Source organism: Telopea speciosissima, chromosome 4, assembly GCF_018873765.1.
Source record: "Telopea speciosissima isolate NSW1024214 ecotype Mountain lineage chromosome 4, Tspe_v1, whole genome shotgun sequence".
Taxonomy (NCBI): domain Eukaryota; kingdom Viridiplantae; phylum Streptophyta; class Magnoliopsida; order Proteales; family Proteaceae; genus Telopea; species Telopea speciosissima.
In genome coordinates, this window is record NC_057919.1 from 7,772,121 (window position 1) to 7,785,167 (window position 13,047).

At 38.4% G+C, this 13,047-nt stretch overlaps 2 protein-coding genes across 2 annotated transcripts; one reads left to right on the forward strand and one right to left on the reverse strand.

The window, feature by feature from the left end:
- Positions 1-1,646: 1,646 nt before the first annotated feature.
- Positions 1,647-3,842, forward strand: LOC122658260 (protein NRT1/ PTR FAMILY 6.2-like; the record flags this gene model as incomplete). The annotated part of the gene is made up of 4 exons (XM_043853182.1): positions 1,647-1,868; positions 2,067-2,602; positions 2,763-3,103; positions 3,265-3,842. Coding segments are annotated over 4 exons (1,677 nt in total), but the record flags the coding sequence as incomplete, so codon positions are not given.
- Positions 3,843-4,239: 397 nt separating this feature from the next.
- On the reverse strand, positions 4,240-12,327 carry LOC122659878 (protein S-acyltransferase 21-like). The gene is made up of 10 exons (XM_043855029.1): positions 12,145-12,327; positions 10,399-10,512; positions 10,197-10,317; positions 9,225-9,430; positions 7,778-7,846; positions 7,314-7,385; positions 7,075-7,203; positions 6,639-6,719; positions 6,333-6,539; positions 4,240-5,371 (listed from the first exon to the last, which is right to left on the reverse strand). Exons 1-10 carry the CDS (start codon positions 12,187-12,189, stop codon positions 4,448-4,450), a joined length of 1,968 nt encoding a protein of 655 aa, XP_043710964.1. The 5' UTR covers positions 12,190-12,327; the 3' UTR covers positions 4,240-4,447.
- Positions 12,328-13,047: the final 720 nt, after the last annotated feature.

A 13,047-nucleotide genomic window follows, 5' to 3' on the forward strand; every position in this document is an offset into this window, starting at 1 on the left:
AATCAATCTAACGGTTGTTTGCCCACTGTCAGAATCTCAGATCAACTTTTGTTAAAAATCACTCCCACACTTACCTAATAATAAAAGAAATATATATATAGATATATATATATATATATATGAAAATCTAAATATTCTGTAAAGAAATCCAGTAAGAATCCAATCCAATTCGTGGACTTCTAATCAAATATGAAGCATGCAGCATGCAACATCCCTCACAATCAACCATCCTAAGGTATCCAATTTTTATTTTATATTATTTTGTGTTGTCTTTACTGTAGATTTTTCGGGTTTTGTACATATGTGTGTGCCTTGTGTTCTTATCCATTGTAAAGTGATATAAATATAGTAGCTAGCTAAGGTTCTCTGGGAGGCCAGCAAGAGAGAAGTACTAATGATGATGTGAGACCATTCTTTGCCGGTATAAGAGAGAGCAGGAAGGCAAGGTTGTAGGAGGGCTGTGGCTTGGTTGAGACAAAAAAGCAAGGTGAGGATGAGTCAGGTCTCTCTCTCTTCTTCTTGGTATGGAAATTACATATCAAATTTTAGATCAAGATTTAATGTATCTTCTCATGTATGTCCATGCACCCAATTGTAATCCCTTGGTAGTCCACAATTTTTTTCAATATTTACCTTGTTTTGTCACTTGGCAAACTCAGATTAGGCTAACTTGACAAAGTGAATGGGGAACTTTGGGTTCCATTTATACAAAAAACATTTCAATCCCACCTGAATTACCGCATGGCCGTTATTCTACTCCTGGAAGAAGGAGAGTACGCCGAGCCTCCTCCCCCCCCCCCCTTCCCTCCTTCCCTTCCCCTCCTGAAAATGGTTGAAAATCACTCTACAACATTTTTTGAATGTAGACCATTAAAAGAACAAGGATAAACAATGGTTTGCACTAACCTAGACCCAAACCATAGGAACAAAATGAAAACTTGGTGGTTAGACCATCATAGTCAAATGTTTTGCTTGAGAGACTGCATGCTGAATGAACCAACCGGTTCGACCACCTAGACCAATACTCCTGGTTTAATTAATTTTATTATTTTCTAATAAAAATGTTGTTATGTGCTTCTCAGGAAAGGAAAAATGAATCCGAAAATTACTTATGCAATAGACTACAAGGGACAACCAACTGACAAGTCGAAAACTGGAGGATGGTTGTCTGCAGCTCTTATCCTAAGTACGTACATTTCTTTCTTTTATTCCCTAGATAGTCAATTTATGACCATTGGATAGAGAGGTCATGGTCTGGAATAGATAGATGTCAAATTTCATAATCTAATTCAATCAAATACTCTCTCCATATATTGGCATGCATCCCATGTATATTCATGCAGATCTACAATCGATACTCTATAATTATTGTGTCTTCTCCCATGACTTTGGATTTTTAAAGCTATGTTTTTCCATGTGAATTAGAGATTTATGGAGATTTTGTGCTATAGTGGGTCGGCACTTGCAAAACCCAATTTGGAAATTTTACCTATTTCTTTTCCGCACATACATAAGTTTAGTTTAACAATGAAGCTTGCAATTTTAAGCTTAATTGTTTTTGACATACACATAAGCATTTATCATCGAAGTGAATTTGTAAAAAATGTCAAGTTGAAACTTTGTTTTACTAATGACCAAAATCTTGTGTAGTTGTTGAGGCATGCGAGAGGTTCGCATCAATGGGAATTACAGCCAACCTCGTGACTTATGCAGTTGGGACGATGCATCTTCCTAGTGCAACTGCGGCCAATATCGTAACGAACTTTTCTGGTGCAGCATACATGCTATGTTTGGTTGGAGGTTTCGTGGCAGATAGTTTCTTAGGCCGGTATTGGACAATTACCATTTCCACAATGATTGAAACACTGGTAAGTAGAAATAGCAAAGAAGATAATGAGTCAACTTTATTTATAGAGTTATAGTCCCACATCGTTGGATATCTCTTCGTATACCTATTGATCCATCCATCTAAGAATTTTAGCTTTATGGTTAGAATCGAACATGGTAGCCTTAGTCTTCAAGTATGGTCTAAGCATTGTGGTTATTATGAACTATGATCATTGCAGGGTGCTGCCCTTTTAGCAGTATCGACCGTAGTGCCCGGATTACAACCACCCCCTTGCAACGGAAGTACATGCGTAGAGGCCAATGGATTACAACTTGGAGTTATGAATACTGCTCTATACGTAATGGCATTCGGAGAGGGTGGACTTAAATCCAATGTATCAGGTTTTGGAACTGATCAATTCGACGAGAACGATAAGAAGGAAAAATCTAAGATGGATTACTTTTTTAGTAGATTTTATTTTGTCATCAGCCTTGGAACTCTTCTTGGTGTCACAGTGGAAATCTACATACAAGATTATGTCAGTCGAGGTTGGGGATACGGTATTTGTTCTATTGTATTCTTTATTGGACTGATGGGATTTTTGTCCCGGACTAGAAAATACAGGTACAAGAAATGCATGGGAAGCCCCATTGTTCAAATTCTCCAGGTTTTGGTGGCTGCTTTACGGAAGAGGAACCTCAAATGTCCTAGTATTGATACCTTATATGATGATTCCACTGAAGCTACAAGAATCCATCACACAGACCAACTTTGGTAAGTAACTAGCAGAGAGTCACAGGCCAAAGATACATTTCTAGTAACAAGTCAACAACAAATAGTTTATATTTTTTGTGTTTGATTTGCATTTGCAAGATTATGCTAACACTACCTTTTTTCCTCTTCTCTTTTGTTTTTTTTTTTTTTTTCTTGGCAGTTGCTTGGATAAGGCTGCAATCATAGACAAAAATGAAACTGAGATTAATGGTTCTGTGATTAAAAACCCTTGGAAACTATGTTCAGTCACAAAGATAGAGGAGGTGAAAATGGTGGTTAGACTAATGCCAGTTTGGGCTTCAACAATCTTTTTTTGGACTGTACATGCACAATTGCTCACCTTCTCTGTGGAGCAAGCTTCAACAATGCATAGATCAATCGGGAACTTTCAAATCCCGCCGGGATCATTCAATACTTTCTATATTGCCGGCATATTGGTTTCTTCTGTTTTTTACGACCGGGTGATCATTACCTTTATGAAGAGGTGGAAAGGGAAACATGGTAGGTGTGAAACATCATAAAATAGGAGATTAATAAAAAGGATATGTATGTCAATGAAATTTTAAGTTAGACTTTAGATCTTGAAAGGCCTATACAAAAATACTCATTTTAAACTCTAACAAAAAATTAATATGGTTAATTTCACTCTTTTTAATTTGTAGGTTTCACCAACCTGCAAAGAATAGCCATTGGCATTGTCTTTTCAATTGTGGCCATGATAGTTGCTGCAATCGTGGAGACAAGACGGATGTCTGTCGTTAGATCTATGGGTGGCAATGTTACAACTTTGCCTCTAAGCTTCGTCATATTGATCCCACAGTTCTTCATTGTTGGCTTTGGAGAAGCATTCATGTACAGCGGTCAGCTTGATTTCTTCATAACCAGAGCTCCAAAAGGAATGAAGTCGATGAGCACTGGGCTTTTCCTCTCAACAGTGGGGCTTGGATTTTTTGTTAGTAGCTTCTTGGTGTCCATAGTCAACAATGTGACAGGAACCCAAGTCGGCCGTGCATGGCTACCCAGTAACGTAAACTATGGGAAATTATACTATTTCTATGCTCTTCTAGCCGTGTTAGGCTTCATAAACTTGGTATTCTATCTTCTTTGTGCCATATGGTATACGAAGACGATGAAAAATGCTGTACAAATAGAAATCATTGTTTCAAGTTCTGAAGAGGAAGAGAAACATGCTGTGCAGATGGAGGGCACCCCTACAGCTTCTGCAGAGGAAGATTATTAATAATACCTAAGATGGGCCTGAAACTTTATGAACAGGCCACGCCATCAAACCCTATTTTTTTATAGTTAAGATTCCCAAACCTCTCAAAATGTTCAAACCTATCATGTAGGACTTCTTAGTCTCACTTAATCAAGGGTACTAATGCCATTTTAGATCCTGTATGGGATACTGATGTACTTTGACAGAGACTGTCATTGCAGTAAATTGGAATTATAAAAAACCTAAACAATAAAGATCATTCTTCTGGTCATACCAAACAGCCCCCCTCCCAGTAAATTTTTGTTAAGGTGATCCATGGCTGCAAAACTTCCAAAGGTGGACTATTGGACAGATATGGATGCATTAGCAAACAAACTATGCAGAAAAGGATGACAAAGATGGTTGAAAGCACAGCAAATGCACCCAACCAAAGGATGATTAACAATGGATATATGAACAGATGTATTGACAGATTGACTCATGTGTACATGATGGTAGAAAAACTAGAGCTAATCAAAGATTCTTAATGCACAAGACATGGCCACAATGCATAAAAGGAATGAAAGAAATGTTGGTCTAAATGAATTATATATTGGGAAGAAAGAAGACGTATCTCTATTAAGCCCTCAAGGCAATCTAGAAGAAAACTGGTTTAGCTGAGAATCGCTTGGAACAAAAACAGGAAGCTGCCCTCCTCTCTCCGGTCTACTCTGACGATGACTTGAGGTTGAGGATCTCTCCAAACTGGTTTGCCCCAATGAACTGCCATTTCTAGAACCTCTGGTTGCCCATTCGTTCACAAGAGGACCACCAAAGAAAATTGACTGACCAGTGTTAAGAAGCTCCAGTCTCTGTAAAGAGGACCCAATAGTTCTAGAAGTAGTTGTGGACACAAAACGTCCTGCTTCTTGATCCCAAACCACTGAAGATCTAGGGTTCTCTTGAGTAGACCTGTTGTTTTTCCTGATTGGTTCCTGTGATATAGGTAAACTATCATGGAGAGCAACCTCATCCCCAATGCTTGCTTTTGCTGACCAAGGAGATTGATCTGATGATGATTGATATATTGGATTGAAATGTTCCCTGTTAGAAATTTGCTGTTCCAAGGGAGAAGGCATGAGATTGTTAGTATGGTGAGGACTACTAAAGTTGCTAATACTATGAGTGCATGTTTCAAGATCATCCTTGCTGGTCTGGCTTGCTGGATAAGAACTCTTGAGTGAGGATAACTTAACAGCCCCCACTTTAGCATCTCTGTTGTAACCATGATCAGTACTGAATGGACTGCTTCTACCACTTATATTGCTACTCGACAATTGATCTATATCGTATGGATGGTGACGAGAATGTGCAGGACGCAGCACTGAGGATGATGCTCTAGCTTTGGCAGCTGCTCTAATCGCCTCGTTAGAATCCAATTTTGCAAGTTTCCAAGCACTGATTCGGACTGGGCGCTGGGCCAATCTTTTCCCTTTTTCAGATGACTGAATTACATCTGGATTAACTGTTGATTGTACACGTCCTGGCCCCAGGTTTGGGATGATTTCATCCTGTAAGGCAGTTATTGCAAACAGGTGGAAATCTATTCAATTTTTTAGAAAATTAACTGGTAATAGATAACACTACAAATAGTACTGATAACAACAGGATAATGAATATGACCAAAAAAAAAAAAAAATGGTTTTTAGCACCACAATGCCGGATGGCTACACCACTAAGAGTTTCTGCCATCTGGAGGGATCATTCGAACAGTCAGATAGATGGGGAATCCTTTAGATGGACCAAAAGTCAAATTTAGTGATTAACTGTATGGCCCACTATATATAGGGGGCTGAACTTATTATTTCTTCAACAGTTCAACGGGAAAATCTGTTCAAACAATTCTCAAATCATTATTTTGACATGTGGCAAAGTTGGATTGCACAAGAAACTTAACCCATGACAGCATGTCCACTGAGCTTAAACATTGACCAATCTGCCACATGACAGATATCGGTGGAACTGGAATGGCTTGTCGGTGACAGAAACCCACTCCTATGGCATGGAGAGGGAACAAAAATCGTAAAAAAAGTGTCGCACACATCTTTGACAGTGTCAATAGAGGGAATCCAAGCCAAAGGACATGCAACCTACAATATAAGAAACTAACCAACAGCATTGGGTGATCATTACATCATTCAACTTTGACCATATGCATGATCACCAAGTCTGCCATAGTTGGATGCTCATTGGACATGTCACAGGACTGCTAAGGATTTGTAAATAAAAGATAGATGATTCATATATATATACACACATACTCCTTTTTAATGAATTTAATTTCTTTTCCCTATCAGAAAAAAAAGGTCTGCACGTTAGATTGCTGGTATGTATCCCCTCTGTAGAAAATGGATAATTGAAGACAGTTTCATCTCTGTGCATTTTGAGGTGAATGGGGCACTGCAATGCAGTAGTGCTGACTGCTGACAGTGATCAATCTGCATTTATATGGTACTGTAAACTATATTGTACCTGATGATCCATAAAGATTCTTGGAGGTGTGCACCAAGAACCTCTATATTGCAACCCTCGCCCAAGAGAGCTTCGTCCACTTATAGCAGTCACAGCTGAACTGGTAGGTGAAGATGGAAGACTTTGCGGGTCCCCTGCATCTACAGATGGCCCAGGTGGTTCACTCTGTGTCCTCATGGCTACAACATACTCATATGTCGTAATGCCCTGCAAGTAAAGAAAATCCTGGGAAAAAAATCAGAGACTTGCCTTTCTTGAACTTTTCTATAGGAATGGAAGACAAGATAAAGGATTAAAGGACCAAACCTTTCGAATCAAAATCATATGGAAAAAGAATAGTTCTCCCAACGGCATGGTAGCAAGAAAAGAAACAGCTGTACAGAGGGCCTGAAAAATGAGGAATTCCATTATAAAAATGAAATTGTAAAATGCCAAGCCTGTGTCCCCACACTTTCCTCTTCCATCTTTTTTGTATTTTACCATCCAAATAAACAAAATTGACCAGATGACGATGTCATTATGCCATCTGGGAATCTAATTTTCTGGAAAATTTTATTAAATCAAATTCATTGAAAGTTGGGTTCCAATCCATGGCTTTTCTTCCGTATTTCAATGCAACCCCTTTTGCTGTAGGTGGACTTCCACTATGGTCTGCAAGATACATACCATAAATTTTCGACTTCCAAGTTTGAAGGAAATGAAATTCAGTTGGGGAGAAATCAAAAGTTGATGGACAACATACCACCACTGTAGCAAATGGGGGCCTAGAGAACCCAACTCCAAGCCTCTCAACTATCTGATTTTCAGTACCCTTTCTATCAACAAAGCACCGAACAAGGACGGCAATTCCTACTCCACATTCAACAATGAGCTGATACAACAGTAGAAAAAAGAAGTCTATAATTAAGAGTGGGAAAAGAGAAGAGGGTCAGAAAAGTTGAAAAGGATAGTTTAGAAGAGCATTTTATTCTCAGAACTTACCCAAACAAGGCTCACTGCCATAAGGCACACAAATGTGATATAATTTTTCCTCCCCACACAGTTATTTAACCACTGCACCAAAAAGACAGAAAGTTGTTATGATGCCCATATTAATCTCGATGCATAAAGAGAAAATGTTGATGAATACATAGTATGAATATCAATGAGGTAGCAACTAGCAACCATAAATCAAATATCAAGGTATGCAGTACACACGGGTTTTTGGACCCAATTTCTCATGTCTCGGCAAAGATTTCAAGGCAAAAGATCATTTTATTGCAAGATCTCAATCATATGATTTGAGGTCTTTCTTCTAGACCATTTTGTAGATCCTTCTTTTCTCAAAGAATATCATAGTTCAGATAATTATAATCAATTCAATTCTGAAAAATGTGCGACACATCAAAGAGGGTCCTGCCATGAGCATGGATGCAAGTTCTAGAGGATAGGCATTGATTACATACCCGGCAATGATGATCAAAACCATCCACACATTTGTCACAACTTCTGCAATGCTTGCTAAATTTACGCACCTACAGAAAAGAACAAAGTCACTGCCATGTAATACAGACCTGGGAACAGGATTTATGGGTGGGACCTAGTTTGCCACGTGGCAGGTCCAATGGTGCTGAAATTTTGTGGGCAGGTAAACCCCAAGATCCCTTCCACACATGTCAAGTTTCAGCCAAACAGAGTTGGCCACATGGCAACAAATCCTTAATAAATCCAGGTCCATGAAGAGGATGCATAGACATACATGGGAGGGTAAATGATTGAATTTGAAGCTCAAATTTGACAACGGCCCAATCCAAACCATTCCCTATATATCCAACAGTTGGAATTGCCACATCAACCTTCCAAATGGCACAACTACGTATGCCCACCCATAAAACCTTTTGCTATAAATTTATTCCTTTTAGGCAGTTTCAGTCCTCTTATTTTGAGGTCAACTTTCAGTTTCTATTTGATTTCCAAAGACAGCAATCTTTTGTTAAATTGTTTACAGATGAGATTGTTTAGGCAACAAAACCATATGATTAGGTAGCAGCTATGCTATCTAATAATAAAATTCATTGCCAAAAATCACGGCACTTCCAGAATATCATTCTAACTAGCCTTCATGAGGAATGAAATGGGGAATGAACCAACTGCAAGGAAAAATGAATTCCTCAATGTGCCTTTGTTTTACAGGTCCAAATAATCAAATCAAAAGTCACAACCAAAAAACCAAATAAGATTAAATAAGAAGAATCTCACCATGGTGAGTATTTAAAAAACGACAAACCAGCTTAGCCTCAAAGTAGACTCAATAGAAGTCAAGGCCAGGCCAGCAACTAATTGATAAAATGGATAGGCATCAAGTGATGAATCTCTATCCAGCCTTAAATAAAATATCAGGTGCACCTCCATGATAGGATTACCAATTAGCCTTCAGAAGCAATTAAATGGAAAACAATCAATCATATGAACCAAAATGAATTTTTCATGTTAAGACCACTTTTATTTAGACCTGAAAAGAGTAATTGAGAGTCATAAGTCCATAGAAACCATTAAGATAAAATGACCTAGCAGCTAAGGTTTAAAAACTTACAAAAAAAGGTATATTCAAAATCCAGGATCATTAGGACATTCCTGATCAACTCATGATAGGATTTTTCAGGTTTTAAATCTAATGTTATAATAACCTATGTTTTCAGGTTTTCAGTGAGAACCCAGTGGAGGTTCTTATTTTTTGATATACTGTCTTAAGGTCATCAAGTTCCTAGATCTTTATCAGTACCCTATACAGCATTGTGAATCTTGTTCAGAACCATGCCCCTTTAGTTTTCCTGAATTTTGATTGGGTCATGTCAATTAGCAAGTTCCTTTTTCCCTTTCCTTCTGCACTTGAGTAGAAAGAATATCCTGTACCTCAGCTTTGCACAATGTGCAAAATAAAGCAACTTCCTCGCCAGCTTGCTGTTGCATAAAATCTTCATCATCCCAGCAATCTTCTTTTACTAGAAAGCCACAGAAGAAGCCTCCAATTTTTGAGCACCAACTTGAATTATGCCCCACAGACCTTTCTCCATTCTTCATTTCTACCTTGCTATGTTCTTCCATTGGAGCAGCATTCCCTAATTCTACGACACGAAGTTTTTATGAAATGTAAATCACAACAAATCAAGTAAAATGTAAGCAAACATATCTTTACTCATCAAGAGAGAGAGAGGAATGGTTTCCTAGCTGGAAGGCAATTCCTGAACAGCCCTGACATCTGACATGAGGCAGGTTGGATGTTGGATGTTGACCCAAATTTTGCGGGCAGGGAGGCTCAAGGTCCCCTGCTCACGTTGTCAAATTTCAGACGGAGTTGGCCACATGGGAGGGGGGGAAAGCTTTGAATATCCACTACCAAATTGAAACTTCTGAAAAATGGTTGAAAACTAATAATGAAAATACAAGAGAAAATGCCAATGACTGAATTTGGGTCTGAAATTTGACATGGCTAATCAAGAGCATGCATCAATGCATCATCTATCCAATGGTCAGAATTGCCATATAACCCTTCCATGTGGCACAATTAGGTGGAACACAAAGGAAGGCTTTTTACCAGAGAATAATATAACTTGAACAGAAATATATTCATGTCAGCATGCACAGATGAACAAAAGCCATCCTGCCTGCATCTGTCATCCATGTGGCTCAAACTAGATCCAACATGGAGATCTCTGTCAAGATTTGACTCTACCAGGTGGTTGTAAGTTGTAACTATACAATCTTATACCTTGTCTCAGGACATGCTAGTTGGTGTTATCATTATCTGATGGGTTCATATTTGACCCCATCTCCCAACCTGTCTGAATTTTGAACTCCTCAATCAGAATATGTTAAACAACTAACCAGGCAAATCATTCTTGTTGTGAGACCGGTAGGCAGATGTCCCCTCTCCACCAATAAGTATCCCAGGATCCGCAGGATCAATGGTTGTGCATCTAACATATAGAATGAATACCGAAATAACCTGAAATATTATTAAAGAATAACAAAAAGTTAACATGCAAGACAGAAAGCAACTATCCTCACCAGAAAGAATTGTACTTACCAAGAAAGAATAAACACCAATAGCCACATATTCATAAATGTCCCTTCCAAGAAATGGAGCAAAAAAGGAATAGTACGCAACAGAGAGCAAGAAAAATACAGTTATAGCCACAACCTGAAAAGAAAGAAAAGGTGAATATGAGAAAAGAAGCTCTTGTAGAAAATAAAGTTGTGTTTTGGAATGTTTCCAAGGACAGTTCCTGGTGTCCCATAAGTAGGGACCCTCCATTTGCCGGGAACACTATGAACATCAGGAACTGCTCCCAAAAACATTCTCAAACTCTGTCAAAATAACAGAATGTCAAAAAGTTCATGAGAATGGTCCCATTTGTAAAACACTGTGAGATGCAGGAAACAAGAGTGTTAGAACCAACGAATTGGCCCTCCCAGACTACTAAAGGACCAACGTCTTGCTAACTTTTCTCCGATAGAAAATTGTCCAATATTAGTAAATTTAAATGGAAAAGGGCAACCAAGAACAATGATTAATCACTCATTTCAAATATCATTTGTACTCTAAACAGTCAAGTAAATGCTGACATGATCCTTTTCCCTTGCAATGGAGTTAATGTGACCATGGTGTTGAGCAACTCACATGTAATAAGGATGTGTCATTGCAACTAATGCAAAGGACCTCTAGTAAAAACAAGAAGCAACTTCTTTGACGAGAAACAAGGATTACAAACTAAGCACCGGGAATATTAATAGTGCTGCTGATGGTTCTACAGATCCACCAAAGCGCAGACATTCACCAAAATCTGGCTAAATCCATTCATTGCAGCACACTGAGATTCAGAATCTTTTATTATGAACAAACCATAAACACTTTATCCTGGAGGGCCACTTCATTGTCATTTCCCACCCATTCCCCTACTCCCACCCCCACTCCAAAATAAAACCCAATACGGCACTATCCTATTCATAGACAAATTTCGTTAACAATCAGCTCGAATTACTTTCCATGGGAAATCATAACACTTCATTTCCAAGCTCATCAGCAACTGAGGATTAAATAACCACTGATGATAGGTCAAGAGATCGATTCAAGTACATTATACTGAATTGACTCGTCTACAGGTGTATGTGCCCTGGAAATGCCTTTATGAGTTTATGGTGTGTTTTCCAATAACAGGTCACAGAAAGGTTTGTATGTAAATGGAAGCCCCATGCTTCTTATGAGACATCTGCAACAAATAATATGAACTACACCTCAAAGACAAGAATTATAAGATGGACCTCCCAGGTAGAGTTATCAAACTTTTTCATCTAGTTCCTCACATTGGGCTTGTAGGCTGTGATGTAGCACCATACATCAGTTGTAGACCAAGTACAGCACACTTGGAAAAGAAAACCAAGAATGAAAAGATTCTAAAACAGAGTTTCGGAACTCTAGGAATTAGAGGAACAAAAACCAACAGCCACGCAATTCTAAGAACCAAACCACTACAAACTTATGAATCCCTAAAAAAAAAGGAAAGCAGAACGTGCATTGCAGAATTCTCCTAGAAACAATTGCGGAATAATAATTTCTGAATAAAAAAACAAACAATTTACTAATCAAAAAAGAGAGAAAGAAAACAGTACATCACGCTCTAAAATCCTGGGAGCTTGCAAAAGTTAAATAAGCGAATCAAAACCATTGAACAGGAGGGGTGAGCATATCAATATCACCGAATATCCTGAACCCTATTAAAACCCACATTTCCAAAATTGATCCGAACAAACAAAAAAGAAAAGAACAACGCACCTGAAACGTGTGAGCTGGGAGTTGCCACCCATGTCGCCTCGCCATGACTGAAAAACGAGTCAAATTGTGTTCCTTAACAGCACTTGCATTTAAAGGATGACATGAAAGCTCGTTCTGAGGGAAGAGAGAACATTAACTCTAACCCAGAATACAAGAGCTACTAAATCAAAAAGCTGATTTACTTCTCCATCTTCTCACTCCAGATCACTGCACACCCAAGCTCCAGCAAGTTTTTGGAAGATTTCGACCATTACCCAGAAGCTCAAGACACGTTTCAAGACGACCCATGAACTTCATTTCAGTCATCACACTAGGGCAGCCATGGAAGCAGTGCAAACAGAGGAAGGTGTTCTACTAATGGTTTCACCATATTCTCTATTTAACATTATTTTTTTCCCCAGCATTTTATCAATCTCACTTCCCAGTTCACCAAAAAAAAAAAAAACTTCCCACTTCCCACTTCCCACTTCCCAGTTTCCAGTTTCCAGTTTCCACACATAATTTATCCAATTTATAAGGTTTTTCAATCATTTATAAACTCGAAATTTTTTAAACATCAAACATTACTGTAGTTATGGAAACTTCATAAATTATCCCATCAGTCTCCTCCAGGATGATAATGATTTCGACTGCAAAATTGGTCCCTGTGGACGGTATGTAATTAAAGCTGTTGTTTAAATTGGCCTAACTGGTATTCACAGCTATTTAAGAAACAAGATTCTCATCAATACATTGTAATTGGTCCGCAAACTTGAGAGGTCCTTTTTTTTTTTCTCTTGGGTATGGAGGTATAATGAATTTTGACCTACAAACGATTGATACCTTTCTAGCTATATATTAATGTATAAAAATCTTCTGCCGTAAGCACAACGGAGGTCATGTCTGCCACGAGACCTTTGTTGT

Coding starts and splice junctions, on each gene's coding strand:
- LOC122659878 (XM_043855029.1), bottom strand. CDS start 12,189: ATGGCGAGGCGACATGGGTGGCAACTCCCAGCTCACACGTTTCAG. Junction 6,720..7,074: donor CCCCATTTGCTACAGTGGTG/GTATGTTGTCCA, acceptor CTCATTTTTCAG/GCCCTCTGTACAGCTGTTTC. Junction 6,540..6,638: donor ATATGATTTTGATTCGAAAG/GTTTGGTCCTTT, acceptor CTTTACTTGCAG/GGCATTACGACATATGAGTA.